Here is a 21,021-nt window from a genome sequence, read left to right on the forward strand (position 1 = left end):
AGTTTCTGCTCCAGATGTTCCAATCTGTTTCAATTTACTAAATACTGAGGTAATCTTCACTGGCAAGTTGAAGCTCTGATTGCCCTTAGTCTAATAAGTCAACCTTTACAAATTCCATTCTGGTAGTACCTTATGTCATTATAGCTGTCAGGTGAAAATATATTTAGAGGTAGGATGTTAAAGGTACAACTGATTATCAGTATACTCATTGATACCTACCACAAAGCTTGCTTTCTAACAAATTAGCCAATGTACAGTAAGCTTTCTGTTGTCCACGTATGTATCCAGTCACCATAGCCACTAAATCAACAAAGAGCTGCAGTAGCATCTGCTTCTGGATCAGCCAATGTCAGTTAAGTGAGAATTTAAAGAGTATGCTGTTTCCAAATATACTTCATTTTAAAGGCATATTTTTAGTTATTTTATTTATTTTTGCCCTCTGTTCCTGGATCCTGTCAGTATATTTACAGTTTATGTATATATAAAGAAGCAGACAGCATCACTGTGCAAACTATTTGATACCATATACCAAGAAATAACCTATTTATGCTGTGATTTTGAAATTGACTCTACAAAGTTAACCCATTTATCAAAGACAGACTGTTAATGCCTACTTTTATAATAATAATTTATTTCTGGAATATTAGCAATAAAATATTTAAGTTTTATAAACACACATCCAAACATGCAAATTGGTTTGAAAAATATTTTATTGATATAATCTATATACCATAAAATTTATCCTTTAAAGATTACAATTCAGTGATTTTTAGTATACAAAGAGTTGTACAACCATTGCTACCTACAGTAAGTTTTATAATATTTTCATCACCTCAAAAAGAAAATTTTTAAAACTTTTGTGCCTGGCTTCTTTCATTTAAAATAATGTTTTTGAGGTTCACCTAGGTCATAGTATATACTTCATTCCAGTTAAGGCCAAATAATATTTCATTGTACTGATATACCCATATTTTGTTTATTCATTCGTCTATTGGACGTCTATTGGACATTTGGATTGTTTCCACCCTTTAAGGCTATTATAAATAATGCTGTATAATTTTCTGCATGAACATATGTTTTTTGTTTCTCTTGGGTATATACCACCCAGGAGTGAAATTGTTGGCTCATATGGTAACTTTATGTTTAACTGTTTGAGGAACTGCCAGACTGTTTTCCAAAGTGGATTTACCAATTTTTAGCCATTCTGTCAATCACTGTCTTTTCGCTGTCATGTTTAATCCATTTACATTTAATTTAATTACTGATAAGGTAGGATTTACATTTGCCATTTTGCTTTTTGTTGTCTGTATGTACCGGTGTTACTCTGAAAATAAGACCTAACCATAAAATAAGCCCTAGCAAGATTTCTAAGCATTGTGCAATATAAACCCTACCCCAAAAGTAAGACCTAGTCTCAGGGTATCTACACAACCCATGCATTTCATCGTGGAGGAGTAAAGAAGACAAGCAGCAGCCCTTCTCATCTGCCCCATGAGAGCTCTATTGTTTGACATGAGAGATTGGGGCCAATGGTTCTAAAGGAAATAGAGTCACAAGAAATTCAGGATGGAATCCAGGGTTTTGAGAGTCATGATGATGTTCTAGAAGACAACGACTTAACTATATTTGAATAAATGTAGATTGTTGTACCATACTTAAAAAAATAATACATCCCCTGAAAATAAGCCCTAGGGTGTCTTCTTGAGGAAAAATAAATATAAGACTCTGTCTTATTTTTGAGGAAACATGGACTATGTCTTTTTTTGTTCCTCAACTCATCCATTACTGCCTTTTTTGCCATAAATATTTTTGAATGTTCCATTTTAATTCTCCTAATTTTTTCTTTTACTATATTCTGTTGAGTTATTTTCTTAGTAGGTACCCTGGAGTTTATAATTAACCTCTTAACTTATAATAAGTAGTTTCAATTTAGTCTAATTTTGTGTAAAAACACTGTTCCTCTATAGCTCAGTTCTGTCTTCTATCCTCTGTGCTATTATTGTAATGCTAATTACATTTGAATATATTATAAGCCAATCAACAGTGTATAATTATTGCTTTCTATAAATTTCTTCTAAATCAGACAGAAGAAAAGAATTTAAAAATACATTTATACTGCCTTTTATATTTACCTAGTTACTTTTACAGATGCTTTTTACTTCTTCATATGGATTCAGTTACTGCCTTGTATAAAAAATCCAATTGAATAGCAAGGAGACAGTGTTGAAAAAGGATTGACTAGCCATTCCTATAAATTAAGTGCTGCCATTTCTAAATTGCTTTATTAATATATCAACTATATCACTATTTACCTAGATCAAGTGTTTTCAAATTTTGAGTTTATTGTTTCCAGTTCTTTCACTATTACAAAATGATGCAATGAACAGTTTTTCACGCATGGCCTTGTATCTATGTATAAGATTTTTCTATAGAAGAAAAAATCTAGAAGTGTATGTTATATTTTGGGTATGCACTTTTCTGGCTTTATTAAATACTGTGGTATCATTCTCCAAAATCGCTGTGCCAGCAGTGTATGAAGAATTCCACAAGCCTCACTATAGTCAGATTTCTAAAAATTTACATTCTCAATGAGGTTTTAATTTGCATTTCTTTGTTTTAAAACATAGCTCCAATCTCCTTCTTCCTCCAAACCTTTAAAAGTCCAGTGCATCACTCCAAGAAGATATGGTATTTCCTATAAAGGTACTCTGCGGCCACCTTTGTGGCTAATGTGAAATTCTTTCTTTATACAGTATGTACTCATTAATGTGTTAGTTAACTTTATCAGCTGTTTTACCTTTAACATGTTAATGTCTGTATTATTATTAATATATAGGTACACAGACGATTAAGTGGTCAATACATGTAGATATTAGACACTTGGATTGATGCTTATTAGTAGTTAAAGAATACGTATTTTATTCAGAGATTCCCCAAAAGGAAGGCCTACTGGATAATTCAAAGTCATGCCTAAATCTTGGAAAAAGAAAGTAATTTTTTTCAAGTATATTCTAGTATTACCAAGGCAATAGTGATGAGAAAAGCCTTCCAAATCACTTTTGGTCCTTAATTCATATACTGGTTAATATTATAAACTCATACACTTAACTGTAAAGCTTTAGAGATAGGAATTTTACTTTGTACCTAGTATTCTTTTTTTTTTGAGACAGAGTCTCGCTTTGTTGCCCAGGCTAGAGTGAGTGCCATGGCATCAGCCCAGCTCAGAGCAACGTCAAACTCCTGGGCTCAAGCAATCCTACTGCCTCAGCCTCCCGAGTAGCTGGGACTACAGAGGCATGTGCCACCATGCATGTCTAATGTTTTTTCTATATATATTAGTTGGCCAATTAATTTCTTTTCCATTTATAGTAGAGACGGGGTCTCGCTCTTGCTCAGGCTGGTTTCGAACTCCTGACCTCGGGCAATCTGCCCCCCTCGGCCTCCCAGAGTGCTAGGATTACAGGCATGAGCCACTGCGCCCGGCCCCTAGTATTCTTTATAACTTAACCTAGTAGTAGTTACTTTAGTAAATGCTTATGAAATGAAATTGTATTTCAATTCCTAAAAAGGTACTATTTGAGAACTAACTATATCTAACCAATTTAAAATCTTATGATTTATGATTTGTCACATAGTCATGATTCCTGCCTATGTATATGGAGCAGGAACAAGGAAGATATTTAGGAGACAATTTAAAATATTGAAGAGAATATTAATGGTGGCCATATTTTTTTCTAATCACATTTAGAGACAGGGAGGAAATGGGGAAAACGTGAACTACTTCTACTTAAAAATAATGATTACTAAAAAACAAAACATAACAGTATAAGTAGGTTAGCTAATTTTGGATTAACCAATTATTTTCCAGTTTTTAAGAGTAAAAGCTTTCAGCTTTTCCCTGTTCAGTATGATAATTAGCTGTGGGTTTGTCATGTACGGCCTTTATTGTGTTGAGGTACTTTCCTTCTACACCTAATTTATTTAGAATTTGTATCATGAAGGGGTATTAAATTTTATCAAGTGCTTTCTTTGCATCTGTTGAGAAGATCATTTTTTTTGTCCTTCATTGTGTTGAACCATCCTTGCATTCCTGGGATAAATCCCACTTGATCATGGTATATTCTCTTTTTGAGGTATTGTTGGATTTTATTTGCTTTTTTTTTGAGACAAGGTCTTGCTCTGATGTCTGGGCATGGATAGCTGGGACCACAGGTGCATATCACCATGTCCTACCAATTTTCTATTTTTTTGTAAAGTCAAGGTCTCACTATGTTGCTTAGGCTAGACTTAAACTCCTGACCTCAAGCAATCTTCCTGCCTTGGCTCCCAAAGTGCTAGGATCACAAGTGTGAGCCACCACATCCAGCCTGGATTTGTTGGCATTTTGCTGAGGATGTTTGCATTCATCTGAGATATTATCCTGTAGTTTTTCTTGTCTTCTTGTATTGTTGTTTGGTTTTGGTTATCAGGGTTATGCTGGCCTCATGGCATAAATTAGGAAAAGTTCCCTATGCTTCAATTTTTTGGGATAATTTGAGAAGAATTGCTATTAATTCTTCTTCACAGGTTCTGTAGAATTCAGCAGTGAAGCCATCTGGTCCTAGAATTTTCTTTGTTGGGAGACTTTTTATTATTGATTGAATCTTATTATTGGTCTTACTATTTCTTTTTGGTTCAATCTTGGTAGGTTGTATGTGTCCAGGAATTTATCTATTTCCCATAGGTTTTTTAATTTACTGGTGTATAGTTGCTCAGAGTATTCTCTAATGATCCTTTGTACTTCTGTGGTATCTGTTGTGATGGTCCTTTTTCATTTCTGATTTTATTTATTTGGATCTTCTCTCTTTTTTCCTTAGGCAGTCTAGCTAATGGTTTACCGATTTTATTTATCTTTTCAGAAAATCCATTTTTTTGTTTCATTGATCTTTTGTAATTTTTTTTTAGTTTCAATATTGCTTATTTCTACTTTGATCTTTAGGATTTATTTCCTTCTACAAAGTTTGGGTTTGGTTTGTTCTTGCTTTTCTAGTTCCTTGAGATGCATTGTTAAGTTGTGTATTTGCATTCTTTCTGGTTTTTTGATGTAGGCTTTAACTTGCTTCTTAATACTGCTTTTGATGTACCCCATAGGATCTGATATGTTGTGTTTCTGATTTCATTTGTTTCAACCAATCTTTAAATTTCATTCTTAATTTCTTCCTTCACCTACTGGTCAAAAGTGCCTCTTAAGGAAGATAACTCTCCACATGTCCCTCACAAACACAAAGCAAAAAAAATCAAAACAAAACCAAAAAATTTATCCAATCATTTTAAAAATTTATTTTGTTCATACAGGAGATACATAAATATTCCTTTAAAATTCAAATGGTGCAAACACCCATCATGATAGCTACATGAAAAAGACAATTCTAATGTTGGTCTGACTGTGGAGCAACTGCCAACTATATAGTGCTGGTTGGACTGCAAATTGGTACAGCCTCTTTAGAAATCAGTTTTGCCATCAGTGGGATGGGGAAAAATAATCTCACCATAGAGATAGGCAGCAGATGTTTGGGGGAAAAATAGTTTTCTATAATAAGGGAAAAAATGTAACAAATTTGGTGTTTGAGGGAGTATGAAAGGAGTTCAACTGAATTTGAGGTATTTGGGGATGTTTATGTAGAGAAAATAAAAATAAAAGCAGTTATTTGAATAAACATACTCCCTATGACTCATATACCCCAAAGAAATGCATACACATGGATAATGAAAGCCATTTACAAGAATTTCTTGAAGAATTATTTATGATAGCAAAAACCTGGAAATAACCAAAATTTCCATCAATAGATGAATAAAGAAATTAAAGTATATTCATGTAATGGAATATTATACAACAAATACTACACTACAGGTAGTAACATAATGAATCTCATACACACAATGTCAACCAAAAGAAGCTAGATACAAAATAATATTGTATAATTCTATTTATAAAAAATGCAAAAACAGAAAAAAATGAATCATTGGTTTGAATAGGAAGAACTGGATAATGCTTGGGAGGGATGGGATACTTCTTGGGAAGGAGCACAGGGCAGGAATCTTTTTGGGGGTATTAGTAAAGTTCTACCTCTTGTCTTGTGGATGGTTATAAGGACTGTGTTCACTTTATTTGTTTTTATTGGGGGTATGGAAATATATACTATATTTTCCTATGTGCATTGGCCTTAAATAAAAACATTCTTAAAATTTTAAACAGTTCAGATAAAGCAAAATCTATCTTTATATCTCTTACTAGCCAATTAGTCCTTCTTCAGAACAAGCACTGTTAACAGATTAGTATATATCTGCTGAGAACTTTTTCTTCTGTGAGATACTATATGTACATTTGGAATTGCATGGGTTTTTTTTCTTTTTTCAATTGTTACAGCTTTTTAAAATTTAAAGAGAATAAATTCACAAGATTAAAAACTATTCAAAAGTACAAAAGGGTATATAGTAGAACATACACTCTTCTTTCTGGGATTGGTCTCTGTTTATTATTTCTTATGTGCTTTTCTGTCATGTGTTTATATGAATGTGCATGTTTGTGCTGTTTTCAAAATGTTCCTTTTTTGAAAATCATACAAATGTAGCATTTCAGGAATCTGAATCTTAAGCTTCTATATGATATTAAGAATATATACATCAGTGTTTTGAATATATAATCAAGAGTTTATTAATGAAAGGAGAATGTTTTGAGTTGAAAAAGCCGAACTCAATCTCTAGCTCTACAAATATCTGTATAATTTTTCACAAAAATCTTGCTTTATATTAAGAACACACCAAAAAAAAGGAGAAAAATTATCTTTTTAAAATAATTACATTTTTCTATTTATACAGTGCTGCTTACAAGTTATTCTTAATTTTTTCACTTTAGCCCAAACTATTTCTTAGAAGTCAACAATTTCTACAAGATTCTGGGGCACAGGAGTTGGCTAACTAGAGAGTCACTTAACCAGAGAGTTAGGAATTATACTAACCATAGAATATCTAGGAGTTAATTTAATAGAACATCAGTGCTTTTTAGACCAAGAATCTATCAAAATTCCATGAGCATTATGTTTCATTTCTTTAAGATGTTTCTTTTAGCATCTGATGATTTTCTTTCATAATAGTTTTAAATATATAATATATATTTTATTAAAATGCCAAAAATAATTATTAGCTTGAATTATATAATATTTCACTGTTCACTTTTCAAATGAAATATTCTGTCAATTAAACACTTAAAATAATTTGCCAATTTTTATTTTCTTGGAACTGTGTACTTTAGCAACAAACAAATGAAACGGTATTGGTCTCACTCAATAAGAATACTATTTTATTGTTTTGTGCCAAACATAAAATTAAAATCTAGTTTACGTTGTTTGGAACTTTCTTCTTAATATTTTAAAGAAGCTTTTTCCCCTTTAGACTACCTTAAAATTTACATTAAATTTATAAGTTTGATTTTATTATTTCTTAAAAAAAGAACTAGTGTAGTATTTTATACATAGACAGTACTTCAATGTGTAAAGTTAATTTTTTTCAGGGCAGCATAGTTGAATCTTTATCATAAAATTAATTTTTAAAAATATGTGCTTATAAAAATGTGAAAACATGTAGATTTTCACATCTGAATCTAGTATGTAAAGCTTTTTATGTCTAAGGAAAAGTTAATGGATAATAGTACTAAAATTTCTAAAAAGTATTTGATTTTCTCATGAAATGTCATAAAAAGTGGCATGATATAGTTGTGCAGGAGAAACGAACTCTAATGGGAAAGAGGATACTGGTTTAATGTTTAAATTATCACCTTTCCTAAAGATTCTATGAATGAGAAACTTAGCTGACAGCTATTTATTTGCCAGGCAAAGCTATTTATTTGCAAGGCAAAGTTGGTTAGAAGATGACAATTTAGGCTGTCAAATCTATGATTTAGGGTCTGGATTAGAATTCTGAGGCACAAAATTATTGTCACAAAGGTGTGAGCTATTATTTTAGAGTCTCAGTGATCTTATTCCTAAGGTTTAATAGATATGTATAGTTTGGTGTATAAACTATTAGACTTTTTAATGCATATATTTACAAATTTCTACATTTTGAGACAGAGTCTCGCTTTGTTGCCCAGGCTAGAGTGAGTGCCATGGCGTCAGCCTAGCTCACAGCAACCTCAAACTCCTGGGCTCAAGCGATCCTCTTGCCTCAGCCTCCCGACTAGCTGGGACTACAGGCATGCGCCACCATGCCAGGCTAATTGTTTCTATATTTATTAGTTGTCCAATTAATTTCTTTCTATTTATAGTAGAGACGGGGTCTCGCTCTTGCTCAGGTTGGTTTCGAACTCCTGACCTGGAGTGATCCACCCGCCTCGGCCTCCTAGAGAACTAGGATTACAGGTGTGAGCCACTGCGCCCGTCCAAATTTATACATTTTTAAACTTAAAAGTGTGATCACTTTAGAGTTCTTATAGCTGATTTTTGGTTATTAGTGCAAGTTTTCCTTCTTATTTCTGGTTAAACCAAACTCAACTTCCATGGAGATAAAGTTTAATCCAAAGTAGCATTATAAAAGAGATAATCTCAGAAACGAACATTTCAGAATTTGTTTTAGGTTGTGTAGAAAAGGAGAAGCATCTTTACTCTTGCTCTGCTTTTTCAGTTTGTCTCTAGTTTCCTCTAGACAAAAAGCCTCCAAATATGTTTAAGAAATTCTATACAGTGTCCAAAGAGCCTGCTATACATGAAAGCTTACTGCTTATCAACAAAAACGATGAGGGCCCCCAGGTAAAGAAATTTAGTGATCGGTGAAGTGGTTTATTTATTCCAAACTTCTGAAGTAAAGATATGAATCAGATGAAAACATACTTTCTTTTTACAATTATTCATCCAGCAGGCTTTGAACATAGTTTTATTCTACATATGCAGTCATGCATTTATATAATGTATACATTGATTACATTGTACATGTTGGTAAATAATAAACACTGTTTTCCAAAGTAAAGATGTCAATAAAAAAAATCCAAAATGACACTAAAAAAATGTTATATTCCATACAGAATAAGACCTACTCTCTCACTTTATTTTTTTATTTTTTTTACTCTCTCATTTTATATTTTTATTCCATTAAAAACTCATTTTGGATGGTGCCAATAGGAATCACAGAGTATGAATCTCTGAAAATCCATTCTTTCATAAGAGCAATGAGAACAGAGAAAAAACTATCAAAAGTAACTTTTTCAGAACTCTGGAAATTAACCAAAAGGTTGCAACACTCTGTTCAAGGAAAATGACTGAATCCTGGTTTGGACAGTGAGCTTTGCACCATGTTAATTTCCTCTCTTCCCTTTTCCTGCTCCCCAGCTTCATGGTAGACTTGAAAAACCGTCTTAATTTCATAGTAGCAGTGAAAACCAGCAGATAAACCACCACTAGAAGGGACAGAATAGTATGGAGCACCATAAAAATCCCATCTCAGAGAATTGTCACATTGACCTGTCTGACAGTTCCCTGGAAACACCCAGTCTCAGGGTTTGTTTTTATTTGACTTGACTCAGAGCTCCCTTACTCCAAATAGCTTTCTCCCAGGGGAATATGTCTAAAACAACCTGTGGCACTTGGTTAATATGACAGTTGCCTGTGGTGATGATAACAATTAGGAAAACAAGAAGGTGACCAAAAACTTGGAAAGGAAAATCTGGGGAATAAGATGTCCATAGGGGGCTTTGAAAAGCTCTAACATGTTCAAGTTAAGGTGCAGTATAAACCTAGTTTCATTTTGGCATTATAGGCCTACTTACTAGGATGCTATATCAGAAATTACAACATTTTTCCCCCCACAACAAATCAAAATTTGTACTGAGGAGTACAGATAACCTCATTTATTCCTATGGTTTCATTACCTTTAATATTTTGATAATTTCTGTATGTCTGGCTCAAGTCAGATCTTTGTCCTGAAATCTAATCCTTTCATTTATCAATTTTTATAGAGATTTACTTTAATGCATGATTAAGAATCCTATAGACTTAGCTTTGAATCCTGGTTTTTTCCTTTCAGAAGCTGTTACTCAACCTAGTAACAATTTTAATACCTTTCTAATTCTTTGTTTCTATAAAATTGGAAATATAAAAGTTATTTCCTAGGACTGTTATAAAGATTAACTAAAATAATGCATGTAAAGGGCTCAGCTCAGTATCTGACACATGGTAAGGGTTCAAATGGTAGCCGCCATTCCTTTTATTATCTTTATATCTTTATATAAATAACCCCAAATATCTTAAAATCGAATGAAGGTTCTCCTACTCCCTCAAATCCCAGACTGCTACTTCTGTTTTCCTTATTGTAGAAGGCTCTATTGTTTTCCCCAAATATTTGCTGCCTCTCCCTAAAGTAAGATTATCCCCACTCCACTGATGAAAGGTTTGGCCATGTGCCTTGTGTTGGTCAATGAAATGTGAATGGAGGTCAGCATGTAGTTCAGTAGGATACCAGCAATTTTCTACATGGAGGCTGGGTCTCCAGTGACAGCTTTATGACACATAGCCACAGCTAACCTGTGAAGGACATGTAGTTTGAACAATAAAATTTCTGATAAACTACTGAGATTAAGAGATTATTACCATAAAATAATTTTGCCTATACTAACTGATAAGACTTACCTTAGGGAATGGCCTTGCTACCTATTCACACCATTCAAAGAAAAAGCCTACGGAAATTTTTATCCTCTCTTAGCTTCGTTCTATGAATTGTTCACCAGTTTTGCCTCCTTAATATTTCTCAAATCGTGCATCATTAAAATAACCTTAATTCAGGTTTTTATTTTCTTCATCTATTATAATAATTTGTTCAACTAGCTTTGCTCCTCTTAAACATTTTAATCTGCATTAATAAGATTAATGTATTTTCTTTTAAATGCTTAAAATCCCTAATCATAATCCTAAGTGCTTAAACAGTTCCCATTAAACTTAAAACAGAACTCAAATTTTCTTAGACATTTTAATACTGCACAAATACCAAATATACACAGGTTATCTCAGTATTATCAAAACTTATTTCCAAACTTAACACATAATAGTATTATTAGCTAAGTCTGATTTACTTCATTTCTACACTTAAGTCAAAGAAACTCTAGGCCCAGAAGGTTTCACTGAACAAGTTCTATCAAATAACCAAAAATGAAATAATTTTAAGCTTATACAAACTGAGCCAGATTATAGGGTAGGAAAAAGGGGTGAACTCCTTTTATGAGGCTGGCATATCTTTGATACCAAAAACCAGAATATATTAGGAAAAAGCCAAATTATAGGCCAATCTCACTCATGAGCATAGACTAATAATAAAATCCTAGAAAAATATTAGCATACTCAAATCCAGCAATATATAAAAAGGATAACATATTACAGACCAAGTTATGTTTATCTAGGAATACAGTATCAGTTAAACATTCACTACTCAATGTAAATTATCATATCAAAATTTAAAGGAGAAATACATGATTATTTCAAGATATGTAGAAAAGGAAACTTTCTCAACACTCACAGTAAAAAATTCTTAGCACACAAGGAATAGAAAAATACTTCAATCTTATAAAGAATATCTGTAAAAATCTATATAATCATGCTTAAAGACAAATGCTGAAAACATTCTTTTTGAGACTAAGTCTCAGAACAAGTAAGCGTTTAGCAAGGTTGCTGGATATTAAAGCAATATATAAAAATGAACTGTGTTTCTATTCACTAGTAACAGAAAATGAAATTTCACACACACAATTTATAATAACATATAAAAAACCAAGTGCCCAGAAATAAATCTAACAAGAGATGTTCAAGACCTTTATGGCAAAAGTTATAAAACTTAACTGTAACATTAAAGACTTAAATAAATGGATGAATATGCTGACTCCAAGGATTGAAAGTTTCAATATTGTAAAGGTGTCATTTCTCTCTTAAATTGATCCACAGATTCAAGAAAATTTCAGCAGAGAGGGTGTGTGTGTGTGTGTGTGTATTGGTAAATTAATTCTAAAATTTATATGTAAACACAAAAACATAGAATACAAAGACACTCTCAAAGAACAAGTTAGGATGGTTTGCCCTACCAAATATCAAGACTTAAAGTCTTGTTGTATTCTTGGCATAGAGATAATCAAACAGATCAACAGAATGAAATTAAGAATTTAGAAGCAATTCCACAAATTTGACAAGATCTCTAACAATGTTATCACAAATATATGACAAAGCATCATTATAGAGCAACAGGAAAATGACAGTCTTTTCAATAAACGGTGGTGAAATAACTGGGTAAATACATATGGAAAGGCAATCAAACTGAACTATGTTTGACATAATTCACAAAAATCAGTTCTAGTGGATTTTAGAATAAAATGTTCAAGGCAAAACCATAGTTTTTAGAAGAAAACATAGGAAAATATTTAAAACAGTTTTTAAATAAAGGAAGCTAAGGATAAGTTTTGTCTTCTTATATTCCATATTTATGAATTTTGCATCCATTCATCACAGGGCCATTATGTTTTCTTATTTTTGTATTCTTTTTTTTTTTTTATTTCTATTTTTTTTTTTTTTTTGAGACAGAGTCTCGCTTGTTGCCCAGGCTAGAGTGAGTGCCGTGGCGTCAGCCTAGCTCACAGCAACCTCAAACTCCTGGGCTCAAGTGATCCTTCTGCCTCAGCCTCCCGAGTAGCTGGGACTACAGGCATGTGCCACCATGCCCGGCTAATTTATATATATATATATTAGTTGTCCAATTAATTTCTTTCTATTTATAGTAGAGACGGGGTCTCGCTCTTGCTCAGGTTGGTTTCGAACTCCTGACCTCAAGTAATCCGCCCGCATCGGCCTCCCAGAGTGCTAGGATTACAGGCTTGAGCCACCGCGCCCAGCCTATTTTTGTATTCTTGATGCTCTTGCATTTGTGGCCTTGCTGGCTGGGGAGAGACTGCCCCTTATAGGTACTCTTAGTACACTTCTCATATGCAAAGCAATCAATCCCAAGTCTATCATGCCAATTACCTTACCTAACTCTCACAGACCAAGCTAATATTCATCCTGCCCTAAATCATCCCCAAGGGCAGCTACCATGCTGCACCAGAAACTACTTCAACAGCCCAAAGGCTACTGGAATTATTAACACTGACCAATCCTAAACTATTTACTCTGCCCTGCCTTGCCTTTCCTGTGGAAACCCCAATAAAGGTTTTGGCCCAGGCTTTCCCTTCACTCCTGCTTCTGCCTCTTGACCAAAATGTGATGCTTTCTCTGTGGCCCTGTCTGCATGGTATGGCATGCCTCCTTCTTTAGGAAACCTTAAGTAACAAAAGTCTTATTTCAATGACATTAGCCCCTTTGTGCTGTCTCTTAGGTTACCTCTATACACTAAAATCCTGTCGGTACAAATAATGATAATAATATTAATGAAATGGAAAAGATTCTGATTAAAAAGCTTGATAGGCAGGCTGAGTTTTTAAAGATCTTAACCAAAAGTTTAAAGGCATTCAATCCTTTCTGAAGGTAAATGCACAGAAATTAGAGAAGGTGACATTAAATTAGGAAAGTGCTGAACATACAAAAACCAAAATGACTGAAAGTTTGGACAGCGACAATAGTGACTAAAGCTGGGCATTCCACTTGTGCTTGAAGCTCCTATTTCCTAAAGCTGATCTGGAGGGTCTAACAGGGTCTAGGCACTCATATATACCTACTACTTCTATCAGGAAAGGATATAATCTCAATTCAATCATATGACTGAGAACACACAATGGTAGAGCCACCCTGAAAGACAGTTTGGTAGTTTCTTACAAGGCTAAACATAGTCTTAAGATACAACCCAGTAGTCATGTTCCTAGAGGTATTTTTACCTACATGAGTTAAAACTTATGTCCACCCAAAATTCTGCACTTTAATGTTTAAAGCAGCTTTATTTATAATAGCCCCAAACTAGAAGTAACCAAGATGTCCTTCAGTAAATGAATGGATAAATGAACTGGTACATATGATGAAGTTATTATTCAATAATAAAAAAAAGGAGCTATTAAGCCATAGAAAAAAATTATCTAGGTAGGCTGCTAAATGATAAAAGCCAGTCTGAAAGGGGTATGCTGTATGGCATTTTGGAAAAGATTAAAAAAACTACAGAGAGACAGTAAAAAGATCAGTGGGTATTAGGGATTTGGGAGGAATGAAGGAAGAATGAAAAGGTAAAGCAGAGGGGATCTTTAGGGCACTAAAATTATTCTGAATGATACTGTAATGGTGATAACATTATGCATTTGTCAAAACCCATAGAACTGTTGTACATCACCAAGAGTGCACATTAATATAAACTATGGATCTTACTTAATAATAATGAATCAATATTGGTTCATTGGTTTTAATAAATGTATTATACTAATATAAGGTGTTAAAGTAATGATAGGAGAAACTATGTCAAAGAGGTGGTATATGAAACCCCTGTACTGTCTACTCAACTGTTTTTTTGGTTTTTTTTTAAGACAGGGTCTCACTCTGTCACCTGAGCTAGAGTGTAGTGGCATCATTGTGGTTCACTGCAACCTCAAACTCCTGGACTCAAATGATCCTCCTGCCTCAGCCTCCCAAGTAGCTGGGACTACAGGTGCACACCACCATTGGCTGGCTAATTTTTTCTATTTTTTTGTAGAGATGGGCTCTTGCTCTCAGTTCAGGCTGGTCTCAAACTCCTGGCTTCAAGCAATCCTCCCACCTCGGTCTCCCAGAGTCCTAGGATTACTGGCATGAGCCACCATTCCCAGCCTCAATTTTTCTTATAAGCCTAAAACATCTCTAAAATTAGTTTATTAATTAAAAAGGAGGGGGACAGGAATTCCACAAACACAAAAAAGGTTCAAAAGCTGCCAGTTGAAAGGAATAATGAATGGTTTACTATAGCTTTCCTAAGAGCAAAAGTGATGCTTGGAGGGATTTTCTCTAGTACAATTCATAAGCCAAAAGACCCACTATGTATAATACGATATAGTAGCAAATATATTTACTGCATTAAACCCGAAAATATTTATGAGCAGATAGGTAATCTTAATAGCCAACTACAAGGAAATTAATTTGATCCCAAGAGGTAGAACAGAAATCATCCCATATAGGATAATATTCCCAAGAAAGTCAAGACAAGGGATAAAATATCTGCTATCCTGAATTTTTAACATTATGCTTGTATGTGACACTTCCCTCCTGTTGGGAACACTCTTTTAGTTTGCTGCTTACTCCAGGCACCAACCAGGTGGCGTTATATCTCCATAGGCAAGCACTAGCTTGGCATACCAATAAGTTCTTGAGTTAAGACAAAGACATGTCTGCTGTCAGGTTCACTGCCCTCTCACCTCTAAATGTTACGTACTTTGTATAGTCCTTACATTCTACCACAGCTATTAGTCTATGCTCTTAGAATTACACTTTAATATGCATCCCTCACAACTGTCTTCTGAGTTTTCTGATCCACTGCTTACTGTAACAATCTCTATTGATTTAAATCCTGACTGGGATAGCTACAGTTTCTTCAGTCTTTTAAACATTTATTGAGTGCTTCAATTCAGATTCAGCAAACATTTACTGAGCTCCTTCTGGCTTATTTCATCCCCATAGCTAGCTGCTCTAAGAAGATATTCTTACCTCCATTTTCTAGAGAAGCAAACATACTCAGCATATTTAAATAACTTGTTTTAGGCCACTGAAATCAAATCCAAACATATCTACCAAGTTCAGTGCTTTTTCCACTGATCTATAGCTCTCTCCCTGTCAAACTACAAGGCACTTTTCCAGTTAGAATTTAAGGCTTTATACCACCTTCTGAAATGTTTTTTTTTTACCCTGCCAAAAAGCCCATCCTCTATACCTACTGACCCTACCTGATCCTTCAAACCTTGCCAGCAGGTTCTTCTATTCCCATATACTTTCTCTATATCCATCTATAACACTACTACTACATGACAGCCATGGTACTCTCAAGATTTCAAGAAAATTCTGCCAACAGACTCTCCTTTATGGGGGAAGGAGAGAAATAAGTTTTGAGAGGGCATTATTGTGTTGTTTCAGTCTGTTGTCGTCCCCTTAACAGAATATATGACTATAGCAACTACATCAATGTACTATAATTAACTGCATAATAGATTCTTTTATGCATTAGACTGTATGAAACTAGTGACAAATGATAACCGAAGACACTGTGAGAGCCTTGTAAAGTAAATATATACCTGCCACAGCTATTATTTTTGTGGGTAAAAAAAGTCTTAACAGACTTAAATTTGATGATGACAAGCAAGTTAGTAAAATGTAGTTGCTGCTAAAAGCTATCTGAGCACATATAAAAATTAAAACCAGGACACAATAGTTTTTACGCCACATCTATATAAAACAGAAAAACTTAGAACCTAAGCCAATTGCTACTGATTTTTTCAATAGTAATAGCCCCTTATCTTGGAAGCAAGTCATAATTATTCACTATAGATATTGTTTGTAAAGTAACAAAACATGCTTTTTTTTTTTTTTTAGTTTCCCAAGGAGGCAGTATGACTAATGGTTAGAAGCAGAAATTTTTTGTGATCTTAAACATGTTATTTAGCCTTTCTGAAACTCATTTTGTTTCATCTGCAAAATAAGGACACAGGATTTTTGGGAGAATTAAATGAGATCATCAAGTTCTTATAACAATGTCTGGTACAATTTGAGCACCCAAACTGTTCCTTTTCCTCCTCATTATCCTTCATTAAGTCCTTAGTCTTTGTTTCCTCACCTACCTTACCAAAATACCTACAGTATAGGACAGCTGTGAGAATTAAACACATTGCCTTGAACATAAGAGGTACTTAAGAAAGCCCATTATTCCCATCCCTTTAGAATTACTGGGGGAATGATGAGTCAGTGCAACCAAGGAACAACCTTTTTAAGACCCTGGGTTGAAGAAAAATATATTAGCTTTTCAAGAATTGTGCATTTGCTTTTGAAAGGGAGAGTCTTGTGAGGAGAGGAGAGTGGGAAGAAAAGAAAATAAAGTTTTATTACTGTATAATGTAGTTAGTCATTTAACTGCATAATTAACTCAATTTCATAATGATCTGAAGTAATATTTTACATTAACCTTTAAGGTACAAGGTTAAACTTAGTTAAAAAAAACACTCAAGGACTAGTACATTATTTGTCTAAAAGAAAACAAAAACAATGGCAACTAAATATATACAGAAATTTGACCATAACTAGGTAGACATTTTAGAAGCAACTTCAAAAACAGTATCATCATCACTATTTTATCATCTTATAAACCCAAAACATTTTCAACTGGATCTTAAAACACAAATTAACAGAAGCCTACTATTATGAAGTTTAATTGTTTTAAATTCTGCATTCTTCTGAAAGAAATATATATGTAACAGACATAAATAAATAAAGATTTCATTTTCCTTACCTGTTGTGTTCCATCTGCACTTACAATAGGGGCAGACAGAAGAGAAATATCACTACTTAAAATCTGAGTTGTATCCAGTAGTGGTGGATGTTCTGCCATTATCAATAAGACATTAATATACCGGATAACGCTCCAACTCTGAAAAATAAGAATATATAGCCATTTGTGTACACATCCCTAAATTATATTAAAATATAATACATTCAAGATTTGACTCATTCTTTAACCTAAAGAGATATTCCTGTCAAAGGAAGTTCTGCAATATTCTATTGACTACTTTTTTTCAGTCAACAGACTATTGAAGGAAACATATTTCTTGTAACCTAACCACCTAAGTAGTCAATAAATTAAGATATATTAAAGCTAATATTAATGTATCAGCAGCCTCTATTTAAATTCCATGTCTATCTGCCTTTCCACCCTTCCATCTCTATATAATTATTTAACCACTGCTACTTAATCTGAACACCTTGATAGGCACTAGGAAATAAAATGATTGAGCAAGGCAACCCTATCATTGATTTTTTTTTCTATGAGCAGACAAGGTAATTATCAAGATCTAATCCCCCTCATCACCCTGTCTCTAGGAACTACATTACTCAGACACAATGGTAGAAAAATTTGCTCAGAATTAGGATAAGAACCTTCAAGTTTTAAGTTCTTATCTTACTTGTCTATTCTGCTTTTATTACTCTTTTCTAAGTGATACCTACACTTTACAATAAATCAAATCATTTCAGTGATAAAGCCCATATATATAGAAGTCTTTAACTCTAGACATTTACATAAAAAGACAAGACTTGATATAGGCAACATTAGTTTGTATCATATATAACATCAACTAATAAAATATCAGCAAATTACAATTTAAGATGAGTAAACTGGCACAATCATAAATTTTACTGAATCTATACTGAAAAGTAAAATAAACATTTTTGGATGCTTACAGCATTCTATAATTCAGTAGTGTCAAGATATCTAACTTTTATAAAAGATTAAATTCATTTATTTAAAAATCTTGAATCTGCAGAAACTCACAAGTTGATTTGACTCAAAAATAATTTTTCATTTTGATATATAAAACCTGCTATAAGATTTTTATTTCTTTTTTTTTTTTTTGAGACAGAGTCTCGCTTTGTTTCCCAGGCTTGAATGAGTGCCCTGGCGTCAGCCTAGCTCACAGTAACCTCAAACCCCTGGGTTCAAGCAATCCTACTGCCTCAGCCTCCTGAGTAGCAGGACTACAGGCATGTGCCACCGTGCCCGGCTGATTTTTTCTATATATATTAGTTGGCCAATTAACTTCTTTCTATTTTATAGTAGAGACGGGGTCTCGCTCTTGCTCAGGCTGGTTTCCAACTCCTGACCTCAAGCAATCCACTCACCTCGGCCTCTCATAGTGCTAGGATTATAGGCGTGAGCCACCGCACCCGGCCTCTGCTATAAGATTTTAAAAAATATTCAACACAGGCATCTACTTCAATATTTCCTACTTAAGATCACAGTATGAAATATTCTATATTGTTTAACTGTCTCATGAAAATGCATGCCATTTACACATCATGTTTATTATATAAAATATATAGAGGCAAATCTAGCTTCTGGCATAATCTGTATTGCTAAATTCCTTAAAGTCCAATAAAATCACTGAGTACTTTAAATCGTGTCAAATAATGTTGTTTGTGGAATATACAAAGAATTATAAGAAAGGAAAGAGTCAATGTATTATCTATCATTCTTGTATGTAACTTAAGTTAGTCTAAAAAGAAACATTTCCAGGAAACTAATTTGAGATTAATAAGAAGAGACTTATAAGTCAGTCAATATTCTTAGTTTTGAGCCACTTAAATTTTATCATTGTATTCCATTTGTAATATTCTATATAAGATATTTAGCTAAAAATATAGACAACCATTACTTAAATTTTAGAATGTAACACTGAGGACATAACCTCAGTTTGATTTCAAGAGATGGACTGAAAGCTTTACAAATAGAAATACAGATTTCTTCTGAAATTTCAAATTAATTTAAAGGTTGGGTGTGGAGCCACATGCTATTAATATTACTATTCCACTTACAGCATTATCTTTAATTTTATTGTTTTTAAAACACCAAAGTTTCATGTATGAATTGGTTTCCTGTTTGGCCATATTCATCACACTATATGCAAAGTGGTTGGTTTTATTTAAGCTTGTAAATTGCAAAGTTCTGCCCTGCAACTCAAATGTTGCACTTAGGAACCTAGAAATTCCTTTCATTTCTTATGTAGAGAATACTACCAGCTTCTTCTTTAAATCAATTTCTTTTAATTTTATTACTACTCACTTTCTACTTTCTATTCTCATCTTATCTTGTGACCACAAACAGCCTCTTGGTTTTAGCTATGCATATACTTTTGTTTTTTATGATGTAATATTTGATATATACAGAAAAAGAGGGTAGAAATGATTTGTAGCATTTGTGAATGTTGGTGGAGTAAGAACCTCCTCTTCTCCCTTTATGGCCCATTTCAAGCTACCAGTGGTTTAAAAATGGACCTGCAAATTCCTGAATTTTCAACACCCAACTTTTATATACAAGATGGCTTCTAGCATATCGCTATCTATATAGCAACATTAAATTATTTATGTAGTAATAGAAACATTTGGGGAATCTGGATGAAGAAATCCTAGATATCTTTGTACTATTTTTGCAACTTTTTTTATAAGTCTGAAATCTTACAAATTAGGATTTGTAAGATTGTCAAATTAAACAATATTTGTAAAAATGCCAGATACATTGGAGATCTGAATATAAAAAGTAAAATAAAAAACTTCTAAAGGATAATACTGAAGAATATCTTTATAACCCTGAGACAGATACAGAATTTTTAAACAGGGTATAAAATACTTGTAAACCAGAAAAGAAAAAAACAATATATTGGACTTCATTAAAATTAAGAACTATAATTTATTTAAAAAATCCTTAAGATAATGAAAAGGTAAGTCACAAACTGAGAGAAATTTACAGCATACATAACTAACAAGAACACAGATTTAGAAAATATATAGGCCTCCTATATACTGATTTAAAAAAATAGAAAAATGACAAGAGACTTGGATATACTCTTCACAGAAGTAGCAATTCAAAAGGCCAATAAACACATAAAAAGATTCTCAAACTCATTAATCACTAGGAAAAAGCTAATTAAAAATCATGATGATATATCACCACACACCCACTGACTTGATAAAAATGAAAAAGACTGACAAAATCAAATGGTAGTGATGCTGCAGAGTAACTGGCAAATACATGGAATGAGAATGCAAACTCATAAAATCACTTAGAAAAAGTTTGATTTTATCTACCAAAGTTGAACATAGGCATATTCTATGATCCGATTATGATCCAGCTAGTAGACTCTCAGAATATAGTAATACCAAAAGAAATACATACACATATGGACCAAAAGACAAGTACAAGAAGGTTCATAACAACATTACTTGTTAATTACCCCAAAGTGTAAACAACTTAAATGTCCCTTGTAAATAAATTTTGGCTGGTTCACTCATTGGACTATATATAGCAATGAAAATTAAT

At 33.2% G+C, this 21,021-nt stretch overlaps 1 protein-coding gene and 1 long non-coding RNA gene across 3 annotated transcripts in view; one reads left to right on the forward strand and one right to left on the reverse strand.

Moving 5' to 3' along the window:
* Positions 1–21,021, reverse strand: part of FNDC3A (fibronectin type III domain containing 3A) — a 153,821-nt gene that overhangs the window by 107,569 nt on the left and 25,231 nt on the right. For both annotated transcript variants that reach the window (XM_076009457.1, XM_076009458.1), the window contains one exon: positions 17,443–17,580. In XM_076009457.1, coding sequence (XP_075865572.1) covers positions 17,443–17,541 — 99 coding nt within the window. In that variant the 5' untranslated portion in view covers positions 17,542–17,580. The remainder of the gene's footprint in view (positions 1–17,442; positions 17,581–21,021) is intronic.
* The window catches only part of LOC109731362 (uncharacterized), a 69,529-nt gene that overhangs the window by 42,061 nt on the left and 6,447 nt on the right, over positions 1–21,021 (forward strand). Inside the window, exon 2 of the long non-coding RNA XR_012922464.1 lies at positions 2,628–2,703. This is a non-coding gene — a long non-coding RNA (uncharacterized LOC109731362). The remainder of the gene's footprint in view (positions 1–2,627; positions 2,704–21,021) is intronic.

This window comes from Microcebus murinus, chromosome 13, assembly GCF_040939455.1.
Source record: "Microcebus murinus isolate Inina chromosome 13, M.murinus_Inina_mat1.0, whole genome shotgun sequence".
NCBI classification, from domain to species: domain Eukaryota; kingdom Metazoa; phylum Chordata; class Mammalia; order Primates; family Cheirogaleidae; genus Microcebus; species Microcebus murinus.